The sequence below is a fragment of the Piliocolobus tephrosceles genome, chromosome 21, assembly GCF_002776525.5.
Source record: "Piliocolobus tephrosceles isolate RC106 chromosome 21, ASM277652v3, whole genome shotgun sequence".
NCBI lineage: Eukaryota > Metazoa > Chordata > Mammalia > Primates > Cercopithecidae > Piliocolobus > Piliocolobus tephrosceles.
The window spans coordinates 2,995,759-3,018,590 of record NC_045454.1 but is presented as its reverse complement, the minus strand read 5'-3'; the positions used below and the strand labels follow the sequence as shown (position 1 = coordinate 3,018,590).

At 41.6% G+C, this 22,832-nt stretch overlaps 1 protein-coding gene across 2 annotated transcripts; it reads right to left on the bottom strand.

Moving 5' to 3' along the window:
• Nucleotides 1-5,617: 5,617 nt before the first annotated feature.
• ZNF470 (zinc finger protein 470) lies at nt 5,618-18,009 on the bottom strand. Of its 2 annotated transcripts, XM_031934841.1 has the most exons (6): nt 17,880-18,009; nt 16,656-17,526; nt 14,520-14,611; nt 10,453-10,579; nt 10,240-10,335; nt 5,618-7,931 (listed from the first exon to the last, which is right to left on the bottom strand). In XM_031934841.1, exons 3-6 carry the CDS (start codon nt 14,577-14,579, stop codon nt 6,061-6,063), a joined length of 2,154 nt encoding a protein of 717 aa, XP_031790701.1. In that variant the 5' UTR covers nt 14,580-14,611; nt 16,656-17,526; nt 17,880-18,009; the 3' UTR covers nt 5,618-6,060. The 2 variants fall into 2 exon arrangements, with proteins under 2 accessions (XP_031790701.1, XP_023040110.1); XM_023184342.3 differs by lacking the exons at nt 16,656-17,526; nt 17,880-18,009 and adding an exon at nt 10,988-11,061 and having other exon boundaries at nt 14,520-14,601.
• Nucleotides 18,010-22,832: the final 4,823 nt, after the last annotated feature.

Here is a 22,832-nt window from a genome sequence, read left to right as displayed (position 1 = left end):
TGCCTTTTGAAGTCTGAACAACATCCTTTACATTATGTTAAGAAATTTCTGGCCTTATAACGTAATTTATTAGAGGCCAGCATTTGATACATGGATGAGTTCAACAAATTCTTAGAACCATGGCAGGCCACTTTGTCAATATATTCAGCCTCCTCAAATTTCACTTCCACAAATGCCCCAGATTTTTCTTAATCTACAGTAGTAAACTAACTGCTGAAAATTCTTCTAAGATACAGTTACTCTTTGCCCTATTTTAATGTTGTATATATGTATGATTTTATTTTTTCAAACAGGGTCTGGCTTTGTCATCCAGGCTGGATTGCAGTGTTGTGATCATGGCTCACTGCAGCCTCAAACTCCTGGGCCCAAGCAATCTTCCCACCTTAGCCTCCCGAGTAGCTAGGTACCACCATGACTGGAAATTTTAATTTTTTTTTAAGAGATGGGATAGGGTCATGTTACATTGCCCAGGCTGGTCTCAAACTCCTGGTCCCAAATTATCCTCCTGCCTGGGCCTGCCAAAATGCTAGGATTACAGGCATGAGCCACTGTGCTCAGCCTGATTTTGCATTTAATTTTATGGTCATGTTAAATTTACTTTGTTATTCCATGTGAGCAACAATGGAATGGGGGAATAAGATGAATTGTTAGCTGTCTCTTCAGGGCAGCCATATGTACCTATGCAAACAGATGTTAATAGGTGGTCTATCACACGAATCCGGAAGTTCAGTATGTTCCAACCCTTTGGATCATCTCCAATATCACCTTTCCAATAGTGGAGCTATATTTTTTTCTATTCAATATTCTGTTACACGAGAAGTATGACCATATATCCTGCTTTGCTGAGGATATGAACACCTGTTGCTAAGTGCCCTGTGCAGTTAGCTATCCCTTTCACTCTCAAAAATGTCCCAGTTTGGACAATAAATTATATGGTAATTGCATTAATCAGTTCAGGCTGCCATAACAATATACCACAGACTGGGTGGCTTAACCAACATTTATTTTCTCACAGTTCTGGAGACTAAAAGTCCAAGATCAAGGGGCTGAAAGGACTGGTTCCTGGTGAGGTCTCTCCTCCTGGCTTGCAGATGGCAGCATTCTTGTTGTATCCTTACATGGCATTTCCTCTGTGCACATGTAGAGAGACAGAGCTCTGGTGTCTCTTCCTCTTATAAGGACACTAGTCCTATGAGATTAGGGCCTCACTCTTAATGGCCTAACTTAACCTTAGTTTCTTAAAGGCCTTATGTCCAAATACAGTCACTTTGGGGTTTAGGACTTCACAAGTAAATTTGGTGGTGGTAGAGGCCAGCATTTGGTGGTGCTGATGGGAACACAATTCAGAACTGAATTCACAATTCAATTCACAGTGACTCTTGTGAATAAAGTATAAAATTTAACCAGCATTCCACTTTAACAATGCATAAAAAGAGTCTCTAAATTTGGTTACGAGCCATCTTAACCCTATGACTTTAAACAATGTAAGACAGCTTTCAACAATATCATACAAAATCCCTTAGTTTAATTTTTTTGCCTTAATGCTAGAAATTCAAGAGCTAAACTTTAAGTTATTCAAAGCAGTGAGATACCAGTATTACACATAACTTTTGGATTCAGCGTTCTCCATCCTCTTTAAATTGTCATTATCCGGAACCCTAGACCTCCATTCATCCCAGGTGACTATAATGAGTAATAATCAGGTGTTTGCTCATTGCACACCATGAGATGCTTTCAGTCTAGAAAATAAGTCTTATTTGCTCCATCTCATCCAAAAATCAACTCCCAATACCTGATTTTCCAAAGATTCTAATGCCTATACCGCGATTTTCTTCTTTTTTTTTTTTTTTTGAGACGGAGTCTCGCTCTGTCGCCCGGACTGGAGTGCAGTGGCCGGATCTCAGCTCACTGCAAGCTCCGCCTCCCGGGTTTACACCATTCTCCTGCCTCAGCCTCCCGAGTAGCTGGGACTACAGGCACCCGCCACCTCGCTCGGCTAGCTTTTTGTATTTTTTAGTAGAGACGGGGTTTCACCGTGTTAGCCAGGATGGTCTGGATCTCCTGACCTCATGATCCGCCCGTCTCGGCCTCCCAAAGTGCTGGGATTACAGGCTTGAGCCACCGCGCCCGGCCTATACCGCAATTTTCATACCAAATTCTGTATGATTGTTTCTTTACTTGCAAGCAACTGACCAACAGGAGGCAAAAATCGAGTGCCAGAAAGATAATGGGTAGTTCGAGCAATCACAGACTTAGAAAGTACAAAAACCAGGGTGGTTCCAGGACCAGTCAAAAGAATAACTGCATCAAGCTTTTAGGGAGTTGCCATTGGATGACACAGATCCAAACGCCTTTTGAAATTCAGAGACGATTTTATTGGCCACGTCCATCAGAAACATATGGTAGGGTATGACCAGTTACTCAAAAGGAAAAGATGAGATAGTGCAGCCAAAAGGAGGAGGCAAGGGAAACTGGGCAGAGAAAAACAGATGCCTACTATAATATGTATTTTGATTTTGATTTTCGATATTACAATTGTGAGTCTACACTACAATACAGGTCTGCAATTTTTCATTTAGTATAGCACAGCTATCTTTCAATGACTATACAAATTGGTATTTTTTTCAACAGCTGCATAATTCCTATTGAATGGATATATACCATAATTAATTTATTCACTATCCTGATGGACACTTAGGTAATTTTAATAGTCTACCATTAATTTTTTTTTTGCCACTAATACATTTATCTACCTTTGTATATGTTGGTTTCCAAGGAATATTAATTAAAAGGGTATATACATAAAGCAATAGATATATAATCAACAATGGAATGCCCTTGTTTCCACACATTCACCAATACCGAATGTTATCACTCGATTAATCAGTCTTTTGGGGGAAAAGTAGTTAAATAATCACTTTATTTTGCATTTCCTTGATTTCTAGTGATATTGGATAATTTTCATTAACTGCTTTTATTTCATCTTTTGTGAACTGGCCATTAGCTTTGTCCATTTCTCTAAGTTGAAGATTATTATTGATTTGTAATAGTACTTTGAATATCATGAATTACAGTCCTTTGTTATATCTGTTGCAAACACTTTGTGTCAGTCTCTCATTTACCTATTGACTATGATGTTTTCCACCATATGAAAGCCTAATATCAGCTTTGGGGTTATGCATTAGTGCTTAGTCTATTTCAAACCAAGGGTACAAAAACATTCTGTTTTTCATGTACTTTAATTTTACATTTAGTAGAGATGGGGTTTCACCGTGTTAGCCAGGATGGTCTCGATCTCCTGACCTCATGATCCACCCATCTCGGCCTCCCAAAGTGCTGGGATTACAGGCTTGAGCCACCGCGCCCGGCTAATTTTACATTTAGACCTTTAATCTCTCAGGCCTTCATTAGTGTGAAAGGTACAGATCTGTTTTTCCAGTTAGCTAAGTTTCCCAATGCCGTTTAATCCAACCACCTTTTCTCCACTAGAATGAAAAATCCTTTTTATCATATATAAGGGGAGTCTGAAACTCCACATTCTCTGGTGAGGCTACCCAACCCCTAGCTGTTGTATTTCTATCAGCAGAAGTGAAGAGGGAGCCCCAAGCTCCATTTTCTAGCAGTCATGTACTCTGGATAAGAACTTCCCTCACATAGCCCTCTATACTGCCACAGAAAGCAGTTAAGAGGGAACTCAAGACGTCTGGGTGCTTCAGTTAAAAAAAAAAAAAAAAAAAAAAAAAAGTACTCTTCCAGGGATGAACATAACTACAAAAGGACAAGGGATTCCTCTTTGAGGATACGAAAATGTTCTAAAACTGATGGTGATGGCTGCACAACTCTGTGAATGAACTAAAAGCTGTAAGTTGCACACTTTAAGTGGAGCTTTGGGGCTCCTTCTTCACTTCTGCTGATGGATAGAGAGGAGAGCGTATGGATGTTCTTCTCCAGAATTGCTTTGTCTCAATAAAGCTGTCACTCAAAAAATACCCTTCCACCAGCTTCTAAATCAACATTTATATGAGTGAATATTACTGCCATGATCTCTATGAAACCATCAGCCCTCCCTTCCTCCAACACTCAAAGCATCATAAACAGTATCTGCCTTCAGACTACCATGACTATTTTCATTATGCCTTTTGTGTCTCGCAGTTACCTCTAGTTCGTCCCTCATCCTCTAATACCCACATGTTCTGGGGACAGTAAGGTGCCTGATCCAGCACTCCCTAGCTTCTTTTTTAGATCATTTCTCTTTATGGGACATATCATATATTTATCACATGGCATGCACTTAATTTTTTCTGTTCTACTAGATCTGTAAGAGCACGTATTTTTGTCCATTTTGTACCTTATTGTATCCTCCAGCACCTATAACACTGTGTGACACATTAGCAAATGTTCCGTTAGTATTCGTACTACATTCCCAGTGTAAACTACATTCCTTGTTAAAATCAAAATTCTACAGATGATGAGAATCAGCTTCTCAACTAAAAAATATATGAAAATTTTTATTGGAGTATCAATGAACTTACCACTTTAATTTAGGGAGAAATATTTTTATCAGCCTTTCTATACAGAGGCATGTCTAGCCTTCCTATTTTTAAATATTTTTAAAATAAGTTTAAGTTGTAATATCTACATTCAGACACTAATTGCAGTGTACCTATTTTTATGTTTTGGTATGTCTTGTCAATCTCATGGAACAAGATGGAAGGTCTTACTGCATTTTATTTTATGCTAGAACAGTTTTACCACAGGAATTGTCTGTGGTACTTTTATAAAGGTGAAAGTATTGCATTACCCTTTTCAGTTTGTTTCATGGCTATTAATCTATTCAAGTTTTTTTGGCTTGTTACTTTTAGTTTAATGCTAACCACCCTGGTTAGTCCTACATTCTACCAAATGCTTTTGTTCTGTTTTTCCTTGAGACAGTGTCTGGCTCTGCTGCCCAGCTGGAATTGCAGTGGTGTGATGACTCACAGCAACCTCTACCTCCTGGGCTCAAGCAATCTTCCTGCCTTGGCCTCCTGAGTAGCTATGACTACAGGTGTGCACCACCATGCCTGGCTAATTTCTGTATTTTTTGTAGAGATAGGGTTTTATCATGTTGCTCTGGGTGGTCTTGAACTCCTGAGCTCAAGCAACCTGCCTGCCTCAGCCTCCCAAAGTGCTGGGACTACAGGCATGAGCCACTGTGCCCAGCTAAAAGCTTTTGTTCTAATTGACTGATTCTCTCTTCTCAGTGTCAGGTCAAGTGAGAGTTGCTCAACAATGCCACAGAGGGAGTGATAAGCCACCATGTTACCTTGTGTACCATACATCTTTCAATTCTGAGTTTGTTCATCTTTCCTCTCAACCAGACTAGAGTCTTCTGTCTGCTCTAAAATCTTAGTCTTTTTTTTTTTTTTTTTTTTGAGATGGAGTCTTGCTCTGTCACCCGGGCTGGAGTGCAGTGGCCGGATCTCAGCTCACTGCAAGCTCCTCCTCTCGGGTTCATGCCATTCTCCTGCCTCAGCCTCCCGAGTAGCTGGGACTACAGGCGCCCGCCACCTCGCCCGGCTAGTTTTTTGTATTTTTTTAGTAGAGACGGGGTTTCACCGTGTTAGCCAGGATGGTCTCGATCTCCTGACCTCGTGATCCGCCCGTCTCGGCCTCCCAAAGTGCTGGGATTACAGGCTTGAGCCACCGCGCCCGGCTAAAATCTTAGTCTTGACTTACTGGTTTGGTTTACTTGCTGCTTAATATGACCGTTTGTAAGGAAACCTTACCTTAATGGCTAGCATTTGTTTAACAATAACTATATGCCAGTGTGTGCTAAACCCTTGAAATGGATTAATATATTTTCCAAATCAAGGGTTTTAAATGGGAAAGTAAGTATGTATTTTTATTTTTAAAAGGTTAGGCTGCCTACAGTGTTAAACATGTACTTGATAGGAGCAAAAGGGGCAACAGTTATGCTACTGCAGAAATCCAGATGAGATGATCGCGTCTTGGACTATGATGATGGAACATGTGCCGGAAAAAAGCAGATGGATTCTAGAAGCATTTACAAGATTGAATCTACAGGACTTGGTGGTATGGGAGGGCAGAGGAGAGAATAACTGATGACTCTCCAGTATGAATTCGCTGATGATGAGCAAGATGTACACTCTGCCTGAACGCTTTTCCACATTCTTTACACTCATAGGGCCTTTCTCCAGTATGAATTCTCTTATGGAGAGTAAGATGGGCAACCTGGCTGAAGGCTTTGCTACATTCCTTACACTCATAAGGTTTCTCTCCTGTATGAATTCTCTGATGTAGAGTAAGGGATTTACGATGGCTAAAGGCTTTCCCACAAACGTTACATTCATAAGGCTTCTCACCAGTATGACATCTCTGATGACAAATCAGGGATGCCCTCTGTCTGAATGCCTTCCCACATTCAAGACATTCATATGGTCTTTTGCCAGTGTGGAGTCTCTGATGTTGAACAAGATATGAGCCATCACTAAAGGCCTTCCCACATTCAATACATTCATAAGGCTTCTCACCAGTATGAACTCTCTGGTGCTGAACAAGATGTGCAATCTGACTGAAGGCCTTACCACATTCCTTACATTCATAAGGTTTCTCCCCAGTGTGTATTTTCTGATGTTGTGCAAGGTGTGCATTCTGGCTGAAGGTTTTGCTGCATTCCTTACATTCATAAGGTTTCTCTCCAGTATGAATTCTCTGATGATGAGCAAGATGCGTGCTCTGCCGGAAAGCTTTCCCACATTCTTTACATTCATAGGGTTTCTCTCCAGTATGAACTCTCTGATGAAGAGTAAGAGACCCACGATGGCTGAAGGCTTTCTCACAGGTATTGCATTCATAAGGTTTCTCTCCTGTATGAATTCTCTGATGTACTGTCAGAGATGAGCCATGGCTAAAAGCCTTCCCACACACATTACATTTGTAAGGTCTCTCTCCAGTATGAATTCTCTTATGCTGAATAAGTCCTATGTGATCAGTGAAAGCCTTCCCACAATCAATACAGTCAAACGGTTTCTCTCCAGTATGATAATATCGCCGATGACGTATAAGAGAAGCATTTTGCCTGAAAGCTTTTCCACAGTCAATACATTCATAGGGTCTTTTCCCAGTGTGAATCCTTCGATGATGAGCTAGGGATGAACAATCACTAAAGGCCTTCCCACATTCAATACATTCATAGGGTTTTTCTCCAGTATGAACCCTCTGATGTTGAGCAAGGTGTGCAAGCTGGCTGAAGGCTTTATTACACTGTTTACACTGATAAGGCTTCTCACCAGTATGAACTCTCTGATGTTGGACAAGATGAGCATTCTGGCTGAAGGCTTTCCCACATTCAGTACATTCAAAAGGTTTTTCTCCTGTGTGTATTCTCTGATGTTGAGCAAGGTGGGCACTCTGGCTAAAGGCCTTTCCACATTCAATACATTCATAGGGTTTCTCTCCTGTATGAATTCTTTGGTGAAGAGTAAGGGTTGAGATTTTGCTGAATATTTTCTCACAGTCATTACATTTTAAAAGTTTCTTTTCTCCACAGTCTTGCTTGTGTTTTTTCACAACTGAATGTGTTTTTAAGCTTTTCTTATCTGTATGAAAATTAAACATTCTCTCTTCCACGGGAAAAATCTGTTTTATATAAGATAATGTATTCAGATGAAAAACTGTCCCAGACTTGTTACAGTGGTCTCTTTTTTCAGTAAGAGTATCTACATGAGTGATGGTCTCTTGCCTAAAATGTGTCTTCTGGTTTACAAGCTCCCTCTCAAACAAGTCTTCACGTTTACAGTTTTTCCCTAATGTTGAACATTCAAGGTCATAGCTTGTAAGTCTTTCCATTATTATTGCCGGGGGTAATTTTTCTTCATAAATATCCTGGTTTAAAGATAATGACTTGGTCACCCACACACACTCCAAGTCTGAAAGATATTAAGAAAGCGAATGTCTCCTTTATTAAATGCTAGAATGGAAACTTCGAAAATGAAAATGTGAATCACAGAGTTATTTAAATCCACAAGCGGAAGTACATGTTTTTACAGTTCTTATATAAGATTAGGTGATACAACCACCCTTGCACTGATATGATAAATCCTCATTGGTCATGGTATACTATTTCAATATGACCTTTTAAGATTTTGAACCAATATTGATAATTGAGGTTTGTCTCTAATTTCCTTTTTTGGTGCTATTTTGGCAGATTTTGGTATCATAGGATACGCTGTATTCATAAATGAAAATGTTTTAAGCTCTCCTTTTTATTCTCTATCCCAGAAAAATTGAAACAACATTGGTGATATTTTTCCTTAAAGAACTATTTGGGGATGTGGCTTCTTTTCTTGGGGGAGGCAGTTCCTATACAATATTCTACATTGCTTTGATGGTAACCTACTTGTTTAAATGTTGTATTTCCTCTTGGTATCAGTTATGGTAACCTACATTATTATATTCTCCTAGAATATCATCTATTTTTTCAAATTATTTATGGAGAGTTGAGGAAAATAGATTCATATGATTCTTTTTTCTTTTTTTTTTTTTTGTTTTTGTTTTTTGAGGCGGAGTCTCGCTCTGTCGCCCAGGCTGGAGTGCAGTGGCCGGATCTCAGCTCACTGCAAGCTCCACCTCCTGGGTTCACGCCATTCTCCTGCCTCAGCCTCCGGAGTAGCTGGGACTACAGGCGCCCACCACCTCGCCCGGCTAGTTTTTTTTTTTTTGTATTTTTAGTAGAGACGGGGTTTCACCGTGTTAGCCAGGATGGTCTCGATCTCCTGACCTCGTGATCCGCCCGTCTCGGCCTCCCAAAGTGCTGGGATTACAGGCTTGAGCCACCGCGCCCGGCCAATATGATTCTTTTAAGTTCTTATGCATGTGTGGTTATTTATAATTATTTTGTTTTTGTGTTTCCTCTCATTTGTCCTTACAGTTTATATACTGTATTGGTTTTCTAATGAAGTATATACAAAACTTTATTTATAATTTTCAGTAGCGCTACTGTTTCTAATTCATTTATCCCTACTTTTATTTGCAGAAGTATAAATCACTACATATAACTTATCTGGGTTTTCCTTAAATTCATTTTGTTCTTTTTCTAATATTGTGAATTGGATGTTTACTGATTTTCATTATTTCTTATTTATTAATGTACATAGTTAGGACCACAAGTAACCCACAATCCCCTCCTTGAAACTGTAAGAGCTGAAAAGTAGGGCCAGGTGTGGTAGTGCATTCCTGTAGTCCTAGCTACTCAAGAAGCTGAGGTGGGAGTACTGCTTGAGCCCAAAAGTTCAACTCCAGCTTGGGTACCATAGCAAGGTCCTGTCTCTAATTTTAAAAAGTAAAATAAAATAAAATAAAATAAAATGAAGAACTGAAAGTAGGAAAAGTCTACGCTTCAGGCCACAGATTAAACCAGGACCATCTCATTTGAGGTTCATTTTCTTGCAGTGTATTTCTGTTGTCTCTTATCTAGCTTTCTAAATCAGTAAAACAGCTACAAAGCAAGGCAATTTGAAAAAATTGAATAAAATACCCTGGCTCAAAAATCCCAGTGAGCACAATGTAAGTGGGGAAATCACGTACACAGGGAAAGAAAGTAATATTCATGAGCTAATTTCTTCATCTTTTGTAAGGGTATCAGAAGATAATGTCTGGAATATCAAGCAGAAAAATTCTAAATGACCTTAAAATATATAAAGACATAAAGGTAACAATTTACAGAACTAAAAACTTTTCTAATTTAAAGGGTGGGCTGGTATAAAGAAGAGAGTGAGAAAAAACAGACCTAATAAACAACAAAAGAATAAATAACAAAAGGAATACAAAAGAGAAAAAGGCAAAGGGAAGAAAATAGATATAATACATGTTAACTCAATAAACTCACCTTTTAAAGAAAGGAAAATATTTAAACCAGTTCCAAAAACTAAACATCAGCTCGTCTAAAGGATTCAGAAATGTTTGAAGTCAGGGATGATGACAACAATATGGTGCTTGAGTAGAATTAGACAAACATCAGTAAAACAAGAGCTCAGAAATAGACCCTGGTATGCATAAGAAATCAGTAAAGGTAAAGGAGGTATGTTACACCAGTAGGGAAGAGAATAACTATTCAAAAACTAGTGTTAGAAGACAAGTTTCAGTTTGGGAGGGAGTTTGAGAGGTGTTTTCCAACAAATTTCAGAGAGAAGAACATGTTGAGAACAGTTCCTTTACCTCTAGGTATCCTGCACTTACCTGGGCACAGGCCTCTGGTCATCTCTCCTTTTATCACCCAAGGGTCTTTCTCTTGCTCCAGTAAGGAGATCACATCTGGTTTAGAAAGGCAAAGACCTGCATGTAAAAAAACATATAAAAATTGCCTATGCTGTGGAAGACTGTGGGAAATTCTGATAATGGCATAAAAGACTACTGAGTCATGGGGAGGCAAAAGGAGGAAGATACTCTTACCCACTGAAACTAGGTTCCTGTAGTTTTCTAACATCACCTTCTTGTACAAACTTCTCTGAGCAAGATTCAGCCACTCCCATTCATCTTGGGAAAAGTCTATGGCCACATCTGTGAAAGTCACTGAACCCTAAAATGACACAAATATAATCTTGCTCACTCAGTGTTCACATTCCAATGTGGCTCTAGGGTAAAGGGTTATGCTGTTCTCACTTTGGGATTAAAAACACTATGTATAAGTAACTGCACTAAGGGTCTAAATGATCCAGGTCACATAAGTTATTGGACAACTTTTCTGCCTAGTTATGCTGTACATATTAGGAAAAAGAAAAAAATGAGATACTCCTTGCTCTTCAAACATTTGCAATTCTAGGTGGTTAGAATACATTACCATTAAAAAATGCTGACTACATTCAAAACAGGATATAATCAAGTGCTAATGCAATGCTATTCATGTTAGGAGCTAAATCACTTCTCTACATGGAGAAACTAAAGGGCTCTGGAACTGTGAGAAAAACTTGCAAGGAAGGATGCTGACCTGATGAACATGATTTCAATCTCCACAATATTTTCTAAGAAATCTTAGTGTTCTTGAGATGTTAAGAGGTATGCCTAAAAAATGAAAGAAAAAAAACACACCTAGCTATAGTATTTTCTTCTGACATAAAAATATATTTGTATTAGGAGAGAAGAACACATTTGCAAAGTTGTTTTTTGTTTTCCTTTTTTATTTATTTCTTTATTTTGTAGAGACAGGGTCTCACTATATTGCCCAGGCTGATCTCAAACTCCTGGCCTGTCACAATCCTCCACTTCAGCCTCCCAAAGAGTTTGGATTATAGGCCTGAGTCAACATGCCCAAAAGTTGTTTTTGGATAATCTAATGGGAAATTATCAGGAGAAATAACGTAATGTGAGCACATATCAAGCAACCTGTATTTTGTTACATGAGCTCCATCTCCTAACCAACCCACAAGGTGATCCACTGGACTGTTACTGGCAGATTTTCAATTTATTTCATGACTTCACTTACATCAACATCAGACTTTTAAATAAATACCAGTTTTGAATAAATCAGAAAAAAGGTCAGATTACTCCAACGAATTTGGTCTCTAGTACTGACTAGCTGGGTGAGGTTGACCAAGTTTAACTTCCCTGTGCCTCAGTTTTCCCATCCAAAAAATGGAAATATAGTACTTGCTTCACGGCAGCATTGTGAAAATTAAATGAAGAAACAGGTCTAAAGTGCCTGGCATGATGTAATTGCTTGAGAATTGTTGCCTATGATAAGGATGAAGAAAGACAGAAGGGAAAAAACAAAGAGAGGGAAGAAGAGGAGGCCAAGAAGAACAGGTGAAACATTTCATTTAGTATTTTAGTAATAGTTCTTACATCTTATTTTACCTAACTGTAGTATGCTACAATAGTTTAGACATGGTCTTTGAATCTAGATTACCTATATTAAAATACTGTTCTGTTTAGTTGAGCTATTAGCTTTGCTTTTAACCATTGAAGATATTTGTATAAACTCAAGAGAACAGTCTATTGTATTTACAAACAATATTTCCCATTTCTGTTGCACTTCCTTCACCCTGATGCTCCAAGTCCCCTTCAGGCATAATTTCTATCTGAAGAACTTCCTTTAGTGATTCTTGTAGAATTCTGGCAGTGAATTAACTTATTTTAGCTGCATTCCTAAGGGCTATTTCCCTGGACATAATATTCTAGGTTGACAGTTCTTCATCATTTTCCAGTGGCTGTTTTTTTAGATTTTTTTGTCTTTAGTTTTCAGCAGTTTGATTATCGACTAGAAGGCTTCTCCTGCAGCTCTTTCTGTCCACATCATTACTCACTTGCAGGTTTTGAGTCTCTTGAAGGTAAATGCACTATGGTCTGGCGGTACTTCAAATCTGGGGCTTTTTCCCCAATCTGACTGCTACTACTTTTTTTTTTTTTTTTTTTTTTTTTGAGACAGAGCCTTGCTCTGTTGCCCAGGCTGGAGTGTGGTGCTACAATCTTGGCTCATGGCAACCTCTGCCTCCCATGTTCAAGTGTATTCTCATGCCTCAGCCCCTCGAATAGCTGGGATTACCGAAATGCACCACCACACCTGGCTATTTATTATTATTATTTTTGTAGAGACAGGATTTTACCATGTTGGCCAGGCTGGTCTTGAACTCCTGGCCTCAGGTAATTCACCCGCCTCAGCCTCCCAAAGTGCTGGGATTACAGGTGTGAGTCACTGTGCCCAGCCTGCCTGCTACTATTTACTTTACAGAGACCTCAGATTGCTGTTACAGGCATGCTGTCCTGGTTTTATAGCAATTTCAGTGGGAAAAAGAGTGGGGTGTGTATAGTTCATCTTAACCTTTATGACAAATTCTGCCACTCTTAAAATATTTTCCTCTGGCAACTGACACGAATGTTTTTGTTTAAAATGTCTAAATGTTCCAAGAAACAAGTTACCTTGGTAGTGTATGTTTTTGTGGCATTATACCTAAGAAAAGATGTCATGCTCTGGCCATAAGTTGTTATGCCTATTATAAAAAAAAAATTTGGCCGGGCACAGTGGCTCACACCTGTAATACCAGAACTTTGGGAGGCCGAAGCTGGCAGATCACTTGAGGTCAGGAGTCTGAGACTAGCCTGGCCAACATGGTGAAACCCCATCTCTACTAAAAAAAAAATTAGCCGGGCGTGGTGGCACATGCCTGAATTCCCAGCTATTTGGGAGGCTGAGGCAGGAGAATCACTTGAACCTGGGAGGCAGAGGTTGCAGTAAGCCAAGATTGCACCACTGCACTCTGGCCTGGGCAACAGAGTGAGACTCTATCTCAAAAAAAAAAAAAAAGCAAACAAAACTACTCCATTAAAAAAATATTAATTTTCTAAGTTTGTAAACCAAATTCAATACTTTCTTACAATAAGCAATTTGCTGGTGAAACTAGATTAGCAGTTTATCTTAATCAGAACATGAACTGTAGCTCTGAAGCTTCCATTGTTGGCCATAAAAATAATAAAATTTAAATGTTCTGGAGTAGGGTCAGTTTGAGAAACTTTAATCCACAAGGAATGAAAAACTAAGAATTTAGTTAAAGAAAATAATCAGAGATGAGGGCAAAAATTCAACTACAAGAATGATTACTGCAACACTGTATTAATAGCAGATAATTGTCAACAATTTACCTATGGAACATCAACAAACAGATTATGGTATTCATCCTAGAAAGAAGAAAGGATGTAAAACATTCCTTGGCATTTTAAGATGTTTACCGCTCCATGGTCAAATGGGGAAAACAAACCTTTGCATACTCCGATCAGAATGCCATCAATTCCACCTGTGCCTGCACTTCCTCTGTTTCATTCAAGGCGTAACTCAGGAATCACTTCCTCTGTGAAGTTCCCCCAACCCTTCCTGCCCTCCGCAGTGAGTAGGATGGTGCAGGTTATATCCTGCTCAAGGATTCCTCACCAAGGAGGCAGGAAGGAGATAAAATACGGTAGACTTCCTCTTGCTGTATTGTGTAGCCTGTTACAGAGCTTCACCAGTAGAGAGGAAGAGCCATCCTTTTTCTAATTCACCTAAAGATATCATATGGGCTATTAATGGCCCTTCCCAAGTATTGCACTGTGAGTCTACTCTCTGCTTGCAGCACTTATCACACTGCATAAGTGTTTGCTGCCTTTTCATTTCTCCAACAGATTATAACCTCTCTGAGAATCAGGACTGAGACTTAGGAACTAGGCATGGAAATTTCCTCTGAGGATGCACTTCTGCTTTGTCAGATGCCTATGAAAAGACTGAGCATAAGGGAAGGCCTCAGACTGGGTCATTTCTTGAATGAAAAATAAACAATGAGTAGGAAGAAGAGAAGGAACCTCTGAGAGGGCACCGGGCTGTGTTGAGTCTATCACTCACTCACAACCCCATCACATCTCAGAAATGGAAGAAACAGGAAACAGGCCTCAGGGTGGAACTCTTAAGCACAAAATTTTCAGAAGAAAACAAGCATTGCCAAATCCTGAAAAGCAAGACTATTTTAGTGGTGACAGGGGGAATACTAACTCACCAGGGACATGGCTTTACGAAGTTTAATTCCTGCCACCTCTACCTCTTCCTGGCTCTTCATTTGGAAAAGAGCTTTACTCTGGCATTGCAGAGCTGGGGACGAGAAAGTAGTAGTGAGAAACCAAGTAGCACTAATAATCAGTCTAAAAATGCTTCCTTCCCTTCAGCTTCTTCTGTCCTCACTCACAATCCTCCCTCCAACTCCCCCACCCCACAGTCCAGATGCTCTTTGTGAGACTTGAAATATATAGCTGGGGTTCCCCTCTGTTCTGGGTTTTCAGGATGAGCATAATATATCTTGACCCCCTCTTCCCATCAGCCACCAATTCATTAACAACAGATGTATTAATACTAGGTGTTCTCTATGTGTGGGTACATTTTTTTTTTCTAAGACAGGGTCTCACTCTGTTGCCCAGGTTGGAGTACAGTGACATGATCATAGCTCACTGTGTCTTCAAACTCTGGGCTCAAGTGATCCTCTTGCCTAGGCCTCCTAAGTAGTTAGGACTACAGGCATGTGCCACCATGCCAAGCTAGTTTTTTTCTTACTTCTTTTTTTTTTTTTGAGACGGAGTCTCGCTCTGTCGCCCAGGCTGGACTGCAGTGGCCAGATTTCAGCTCACTGCAAGCTCCACCTCCCGGGTTTATGCCATTCTCCTGCCTCAGCCTCCCGAGTAGCTGGGACTACAGGGGCCCGCCACCTCGCCCGGCTAGTTTTTTTTTGTATTTTTTAGTAGAGACGGGGTTTCACCAGGTTAGCCAGGATGCTCTCGATCTCCTGACCTCGTGATCCGCCCGTCTCGGCCTCCCAAAGTGCTGGGATTACAGGCTTGAGCCACCGCACCCAGCCTTCTTACTTCTTATAGTGATGGGAGTCTCACTATATTGCCCAATTGCTCACTATATTGCTTGAGGCCAGGAGGTGTCAACCTCCTGGAGTTGGGTATCTGGTCAACTTCCTGGCCTCAAGCAATCCTTCTGCCTTGGCTTCCCACAGTGCTAGGATTACAAGCATGAGCCACCATGTCTGTGCTGTGTCTATTAATACTCTCTTTAAATCTCCACAATCTTCAATCAGAATAGGGTATATTGTCACCATTTTACAAATGAAAGCTCTGGGAAGTCAAGTCTTTTTCACAAGTCACACGAGTTTGTAAATAAAGAAACACAGTCCCTAACCTAGGTCTGGCTAACTCTACCACAAAAGTTATTTGCTCAGACACCAGAAAATAACAGAAAATATGTCCTCTGTGCAACTGGCCAGGATTTGTGAAGATTCTATGAGACAAATTCCTTGGAGAATTCCACGTTTCCCAGAGGGAGGCATTCCTTTTGTTACAAGAGTCCATGTGACTTGCAGACAACTAAACGAAAAAATCCTCGTGAGGCCCAGGATCTCATTTTGTTTTGTGACAAACTACAGTGTTGAAGCAGTCCCCTCACTCCACTGAGCCACGTTTCCTTAATTAGGAAGAGGATAAAGTATCTGAATTCTGGTTTCTTTCATCTAAATTTCACTGCCTTCTCAAAGGATTATCATAATGATGATAAAAATAAACACATTACATGGCAGAGACTATACCAAGTGCTTTACATGTATGAAGTCATTTAATCCTCATGCCAGTACTGTAAAGTATAGAATATTATCATCTCCATTTTAACCTAAGAACTTAGAGTCACAAAGTTTTTTTTTTTTGAGACAGAGTCTCGCTCTGTCGCCCAGGCTGGAGTGCAGTGGCGTGATCTCCGCTCACTGCAAGCTCCGCCCCCCAGGTTCACACCATTCTCCTGCCTCAGCCTCCAGAGCAGCTGGGACTACAGGCGCCCACCACCACACCCGGCTAATTTTTTATATTTTTAGTAGAGACAGGGTTTCACCGTGTTAGCCAGGATGCTCTCAATCTCCTGACCTCGTGATCCACTGGCCTTGGCCTCCCAAAGTGCTGGGATTACAGGCGTGAGCCACCATGCCTGGCCTACAGTCATAAAGTTTTTAAGAAAAAAACCCCAAACCTGCTCAGTAGAGGTTCCGGGATATGAACACTTTAGTTATTTAACCCTTTCAGAGTCAGTTTCTTCAATTGTCAAAAGCGGGTAAGAAACCTACCTGAGACAGTCGTTGAGGAAAGAAACCTACCTGAGACAGTAGTTGAGGAGACTACATGACAGCCAGTGACTCTGGAGTCAGCCTGTTCTGGATCTGAATCCCGGTTCTTCCACTTACTAGTGATTACTTATCCTCTCTATGATTCAATGTCTTCATCTGTAAAAAAGAGGTAAGGTAGTTCCTACTTCATCATGTTGTGAAGTTTGGTGTTGATGCTCCCAAAAGGTCTTAGAACTGTGTCTGGCACATAATAAACACTCATTAAACATTAGCTATTACTATTGCACACAGGAAGCTAAACAAGCAAAAAACAATATGGCTAAAAATAGCCCTTCTTCCCCCTTTCTCTTTATTGGAGTGGGAGGCCAGAGGGGAGGGAGAGAAGCCCAAGGAATGGGGATATCTTCCATAATTGATCAGAACGTGATTAACCCACAGTAAGGCTGTGGTGAAGCTGTGAATCTCGCCTTCTTCCCAAGTCCCATCCTATAGTGATAGATGGGACAACGCTCTGGAGAGTAAAAATCTAAATGCTGAGCTCTTCCTTGAAGAGCAGCAGAATACCCAGAGGTAATGCTATAATGGGTAATATAACGGGTAGTGTTCTCTCCCCTGGGCCCTTAGTGATATCCCAAGGACCTGAGTTAGGTATCTGGTTAGGTGTCTCTGGCCAAGTCAAGGTCCCTCCCTAGCTAAACCCAGCTCCACTCCGACCCAAGATGACCCTCCAAATCGTTGGACTTCCGGGTCCACTAGCCTTAGAAACGGGAGACATCGTCCTCCAGCACCTGAACCCCAAAGGACAGCACCCAAAACCTCAATGTCCACTCCTGCAGCTGCATCCGTCATCTGTCACTCTCGCCTGTGTACTCTGTTCCCATGGTCTTCGCTCCTCGCTGTCCTGTGGACATGGAGTCGTGTCCTGAGCTCTGCCCCCTCCAGATAGGGCCGACAGGAAACGCTTCAGCCGAGGCCGCCCCGCCCGGGCACCTTCCCCAGGGTATAGGGCTTTGCCCACACTGGGCTCTACGCAGTCGATACAAGGGAGGGCGGGGTAAGCCTCCTCCGGCCAGGTTTCCTGCTCTCGGCCGGTTAAAGTGCTTCACTCATTCCAACACACACCGCCTTCCGCACGCCGCCGGGACGTGCACGCAGGCGCAGATTCGTGGCCATGCACCGGGCAGTCACACACTGGGCCGCCATCCCCGCGCGCGCTCGCCCCGCTCAGCGCCGCACCACACGCTCACCACTTACGGGCACTCACAGCCACCAGGCCACACGCGCACTCTCACGCCCGCCGCCCACGCAGGAGCCGGGGCGCCGCCCTCGCCTCGCCCCAGTCCAGCCTCGGCCGCCGCCCCGCCTAGGCCCGCCTTCCCCTCAGCACCCGACGGCGCGGCTTCGGATCCTCTCCGGAGGTAGGCGTGTCCTCCGCCGCAATGGTCCCTGGGAAGTGTAGTCCCGGACCGAGGCGGCGTTCCGGAAGCGGGCTCCGGCTTTGCGAGGAACGGCTGCTCTCAAAGCCTGGCGGTTACTGCCCTGTGTCCTCTTTTGGGCCTCTCCTGGTCCTCCTGGTTCAGCCCGGAGTCTGGGTCACCGAAGTCAGGCCGCTTCACGGAAGCGAATCACGGCGCAAGGGTTTGTGGAAGCCATCGCCAGGCTCCGAGTGTTCAGATGCAGCTGCCAGGCTCAGGGCACAGGGAACTGACTTCCAGCTCGCAGGAGCGCCCGTCCGTGGTGGGTATGGTCGCAGGCGTGGGGTGTGCAGGAGCAGTGGGACAGCACTGAAACGCAGTGGGTAAGGAAGGCGTAGCGGCCACCTCAGGAGAGAAAACCATGATAGGGCGGGGCTTGGGGCGCGTGCGGGGCCTACGGGATGGAAAAGTGAAGAGATTTGGATTTGTCTGCTTTGCACACTTGTGACTTTCTGGTGGTGCGCGTGTGGAACTTGTTTTATTTCATGTCTACTAGTTACCGCTCTCTGATATATGGTACGCCCCTCATTCCCCCAACCCCATTTTATCTCTCCCTGCTAGAAGGAGGGTTCGAAGAAGGCACACAGCTTACATCCTGTTCAGGGTTATATTCTCAGTTACTGAAACAGCACATAATAGGTACTTATTTATTTTTTAATTTTTTTAGGAAATCACGAAATCTAGCATTGCCAGCCCCACCATGACACATGTTATGGGCTCAATGTGTCCTCCCAAAATTAATATAATGAAACCCTAACTAATGTGATGACGTTAGGAGGTGGGACTTTGGGGAGGTAACTGGATTTAGTTTAGGTCATAAGGGTGATGCCCTTATGATGAGGTCAGTGCACTTATTAAAAAAGAGGAAGGAGGGGTCTCCATGTTTACACAACCACCAAGAAAAGGCCATGTGAGGACACAGCAGGATGTAACCCATTTGCAAGCCAACAGGGCCCTCACCAAGAACTGTGCCAGCACTTTAACTTCTCAGCCTTCAGAACTGTGAAAAATAAAGCCTCTTCATCAAGTCACTTAGTCTATGATATTTTGTTTTAGCAGCTGCAGCTGACCAAGACACAGCGTCATAGATACTGGCTCACCAGAAATTAACTCACCCAGTCACACTTAATCACTCAAGGCCACACAGTGACATCTAGACTGGACTCCTGGATCCAGTTTACATCAGACATCACAAACACCATAATAAAGCCAAGTCTAGCTGTGAAGATACTTTCTCTCTGAAACAGCAAATGTCATCTTAGAGCTTGTAACTATTGTGGTTATCTGAATTGGATAAAAATGATAGTATTCTCATTTTAACTCTGGCATATAAAGAGCTCGGAAGCCTTCATTCCCATCCTCACAACAACAAAACCATTCAACAAACTGAAAATCAACTTTTCTTAGATCCATCAGAGAACTGAAGATAGAAAGGAAACTGACACCCCAAAATCCTGAGAAAGAAAAATACATAAAATTACAGCCAAGGTTAGCTTACTTGAAGCAGAAGCCACTGGAGCTATAAACTGATAGAAACTTTTATTTTATAATTTTGATGAATAGCCACAAGTTAGTGTCGGTTAACTTGTGAGTTAAAAACTCCTAGGGGCCTAATCTTAGATGGGCCCCACACTTTCATAAATTTTACCTCCAGAAACCCTATCAAATTCCCTCAGTGAAGAATGGGGAGAAATCTCAGATTTTTGGGCAAGGGGAGGAGAAAAGTAACCACAGCATTCTCCATAATAAACACCTGCACTCCAAGGAAAACTACTTACTAGAGTCTTGTTGGACCTTCGGGAGAGGCAGTTGGCCAGCTCCAGTCCCTCTATAGCCTGTCTGTCTCAGTAAGGCAGGATTTTTAAAAGGCTAAGAAGTGGTTGTGAAGATCACAGTCCAAGGACTCAAGCCTACTAGAAAAATGGTATTTAATAATAAGATTATAGAATGCTTCCCTCCCCACTGTACCTCACTGCCACACTAATGGGACTCTGGTCGTAGATTACAATAGAGAAAGCTGCGAGGCACGGACTTTATTTAAGAAGGAGTTCTTAGGGAAGCCCACAGAAGGAGAAGCATCTTGGAAAAAGGAGACAACATACAAGAACAGATGGGTAATGTAAGCAGAGAGATGCAAACTGTAAGAAGGAATCAAAAGGAAATCCTAGCAATTGAAAACCATTGTAACAGACATGAAGATTACCTTTAATGAGCTTGTCAGTAGACTAGACACTCTGAGAAATGAATGAGTGAGCTTGAAGATATGTTAATAGAAATTTCCCAAACTGAAATACAAAGAGGAAAAAATGAAAAAAGAAAAAGAACAGAATATCCAAGAACTGTGGGACAATTACAAAAGGTGAAATATATGCATAACTGGAATACCAGGAGGGGAAGAGAGAAAGGAGAGAAAATATTTGAATAATGACTGAGAATTTTCTAAAGTTAATGACATACACCAGGCCAGTGTGGTGGCTCATGCCTGTAATACCAGCACTTTGGGGGGCCAAGGTGGGAGGATTGCTTGAGCCCAGGAGATTGAGACCAGCCTGGGCAACACAGTGAGACCCCATCTTAAAAAAAATACAAAAATTAGCTGGGTACGATGCTGTGCACTTGCAGTCCCAGCTACTCGAGAAGCTGAGGTGGGAGGATCACTTGAGCGAGCCGTTATTCTGCCACTGCACTCCATCCTGGGCAACAAAGCAAGACCTTGTCTCTAAAAGCAAGAAAACGAACACCAAACCACACATCTAGGAAGATCAGAGAACACAAAGCATTATCACAAGTCGCCTTTGACATTATCACCAGCACTATTCAGTCTTTTTAATTTCTTTCAATACTTTTTGTTTCAGATTAAATAATTTCTATCTATATTCCACTTCATTAACTATTCTGCTACCTCAAATTTCCTGTTAAACCTATCCAGTAGATTTTTACTTTCCGACATTGTATTTCTCAGTTTTAGAATTCCCATTTTCAAATTGATTTACTCATTTGCTGAAATTCCCATCTGCTTATCCATTAATAGCACATTTTCCTTTATATCATTCAGAATAATTATAATAGGGGCTTTATTATTCTTGTTTGCGAATTCCAATGTTTAAGGATTGGTATTGCTTTTTTCTCTTGAATGTGGCTTACATTTTCACATATCTAATAATTCTTATTGTATGAGTAACACCTGTAGAGACTCTGTTGTCTCTACAGACAAAAAGTCTGTCTGAATTTTGTTTTTAGTAGGCAGTTCACTGTGTTGAACTCAATCTCCAACTCTTGTCTCACTGAGGCAGGTAATGCTAAAGCCTTTGTTGGGATGCTTGGAGTTTGTCAAATACTTGTATAGAAAAGGGACTGTCCAGAAATTTTGGGTCTTAAGGGCTGGTGAAGGCTAAAAGGATAGCGAGAAATACTACATTAAAAACTGGAGGAAAGAAGGTCCTTGTTATGTAATGGCAGAAAGTTTAGCAGCCTGTTATTTGCAGCTAATGCAGGAAGAAGAACTGGGTGACCTAGCTAAGATTTTCAAGCAATTGGTTGAATGTCCTGTTGCTGTTGTTTTCTTGCTGCTTACAGAAACATGCAAAAGAAGAGATATAAATTGAGGGAATAACTTAACAAAGAGGACATTAGGATTTTGAAAATTATTAGCCTCTGTAGGTGGCAAACAATGCTAAAAGCAAGAAAGGGCTTCCAAGCAAAAATGAAATCCAAGTTACTGCTAGGAAAACTAGTCTAGATAAACAACTAAGGGCATGTCTGTAAAATCCAGAACCTCAGAAAGACCAAAGCTGGTATCTCAGAGTATATTTAACCACACAAAGGCTCTGTAAAGAGATTAAGGTGACCTGACAGACACTCTTATTCAAATAATTAGGCCTCTAAGAAGCTTATCTCAGATTTGTGGCTGTGGCTTTTGGCTTGTGCAGTGAACCCCAATGAGGTTCTCATGAAGCCCACAACATTTTCAGAAGAATCAGCAGAAACTCTGCCAACTGGAGTGAGAGGGACAGAGACAGCACAAAGTGAAGAGCTGCCACTAGATTCCTAAAACTCTAGTAAGCAAGCTAAGAAACTATTGAGCTGCAAATGCATTTCAGGAAAAAAAGGATGATTCAGAGGGCAGAACCAAGAGTTTGACCTAATAAAGGAATTTCCAAACATTTGTCTGGCTAGATTTCAGAATTGCTATGGAGCAGTGGCTCCACTGTGTTGGTTAGGGGTGGTGGAGGAGGGGAGACATATAATTTGTTTATTTTCTTTAAAGGTCCGCAGATCAATACCCATACTTAAGAAAGTATATCTTGTGGACCTCATTAGCACCTGTACCTATGTTAGATGACAAGATGATTGACTTGAGGTGATTGTGTAATGAGGTAAGTCTCTGAGAGGGGCCTTGGAAGGGGTGAGTGTATTTTGCACGTGGAAGGGACATGAATCACTGGGAGGTGGGGACAGAGGGAAGACTGTGGTGGACAGCCATTATGATGTCTTTCAAAGTTCCCCACCTCCTCTTATTCAAACTGTTTTGTAATCCCTTCCCCTTGAAGGTAGGCTAAACCTAGTGATTCCTAATTAACCAAATACAAAGATGAGGGGATATCACGTCTAATATTAGGTTGCAAAAGGACTTCATCTTCTATCTTGGGCATCCTCTCCTGCTCACTCACTTTCAAGGAAGCCACTTGCCATATTGTAAGCTGCCCTACAGAGAGGCCCACATGGAAAGGAA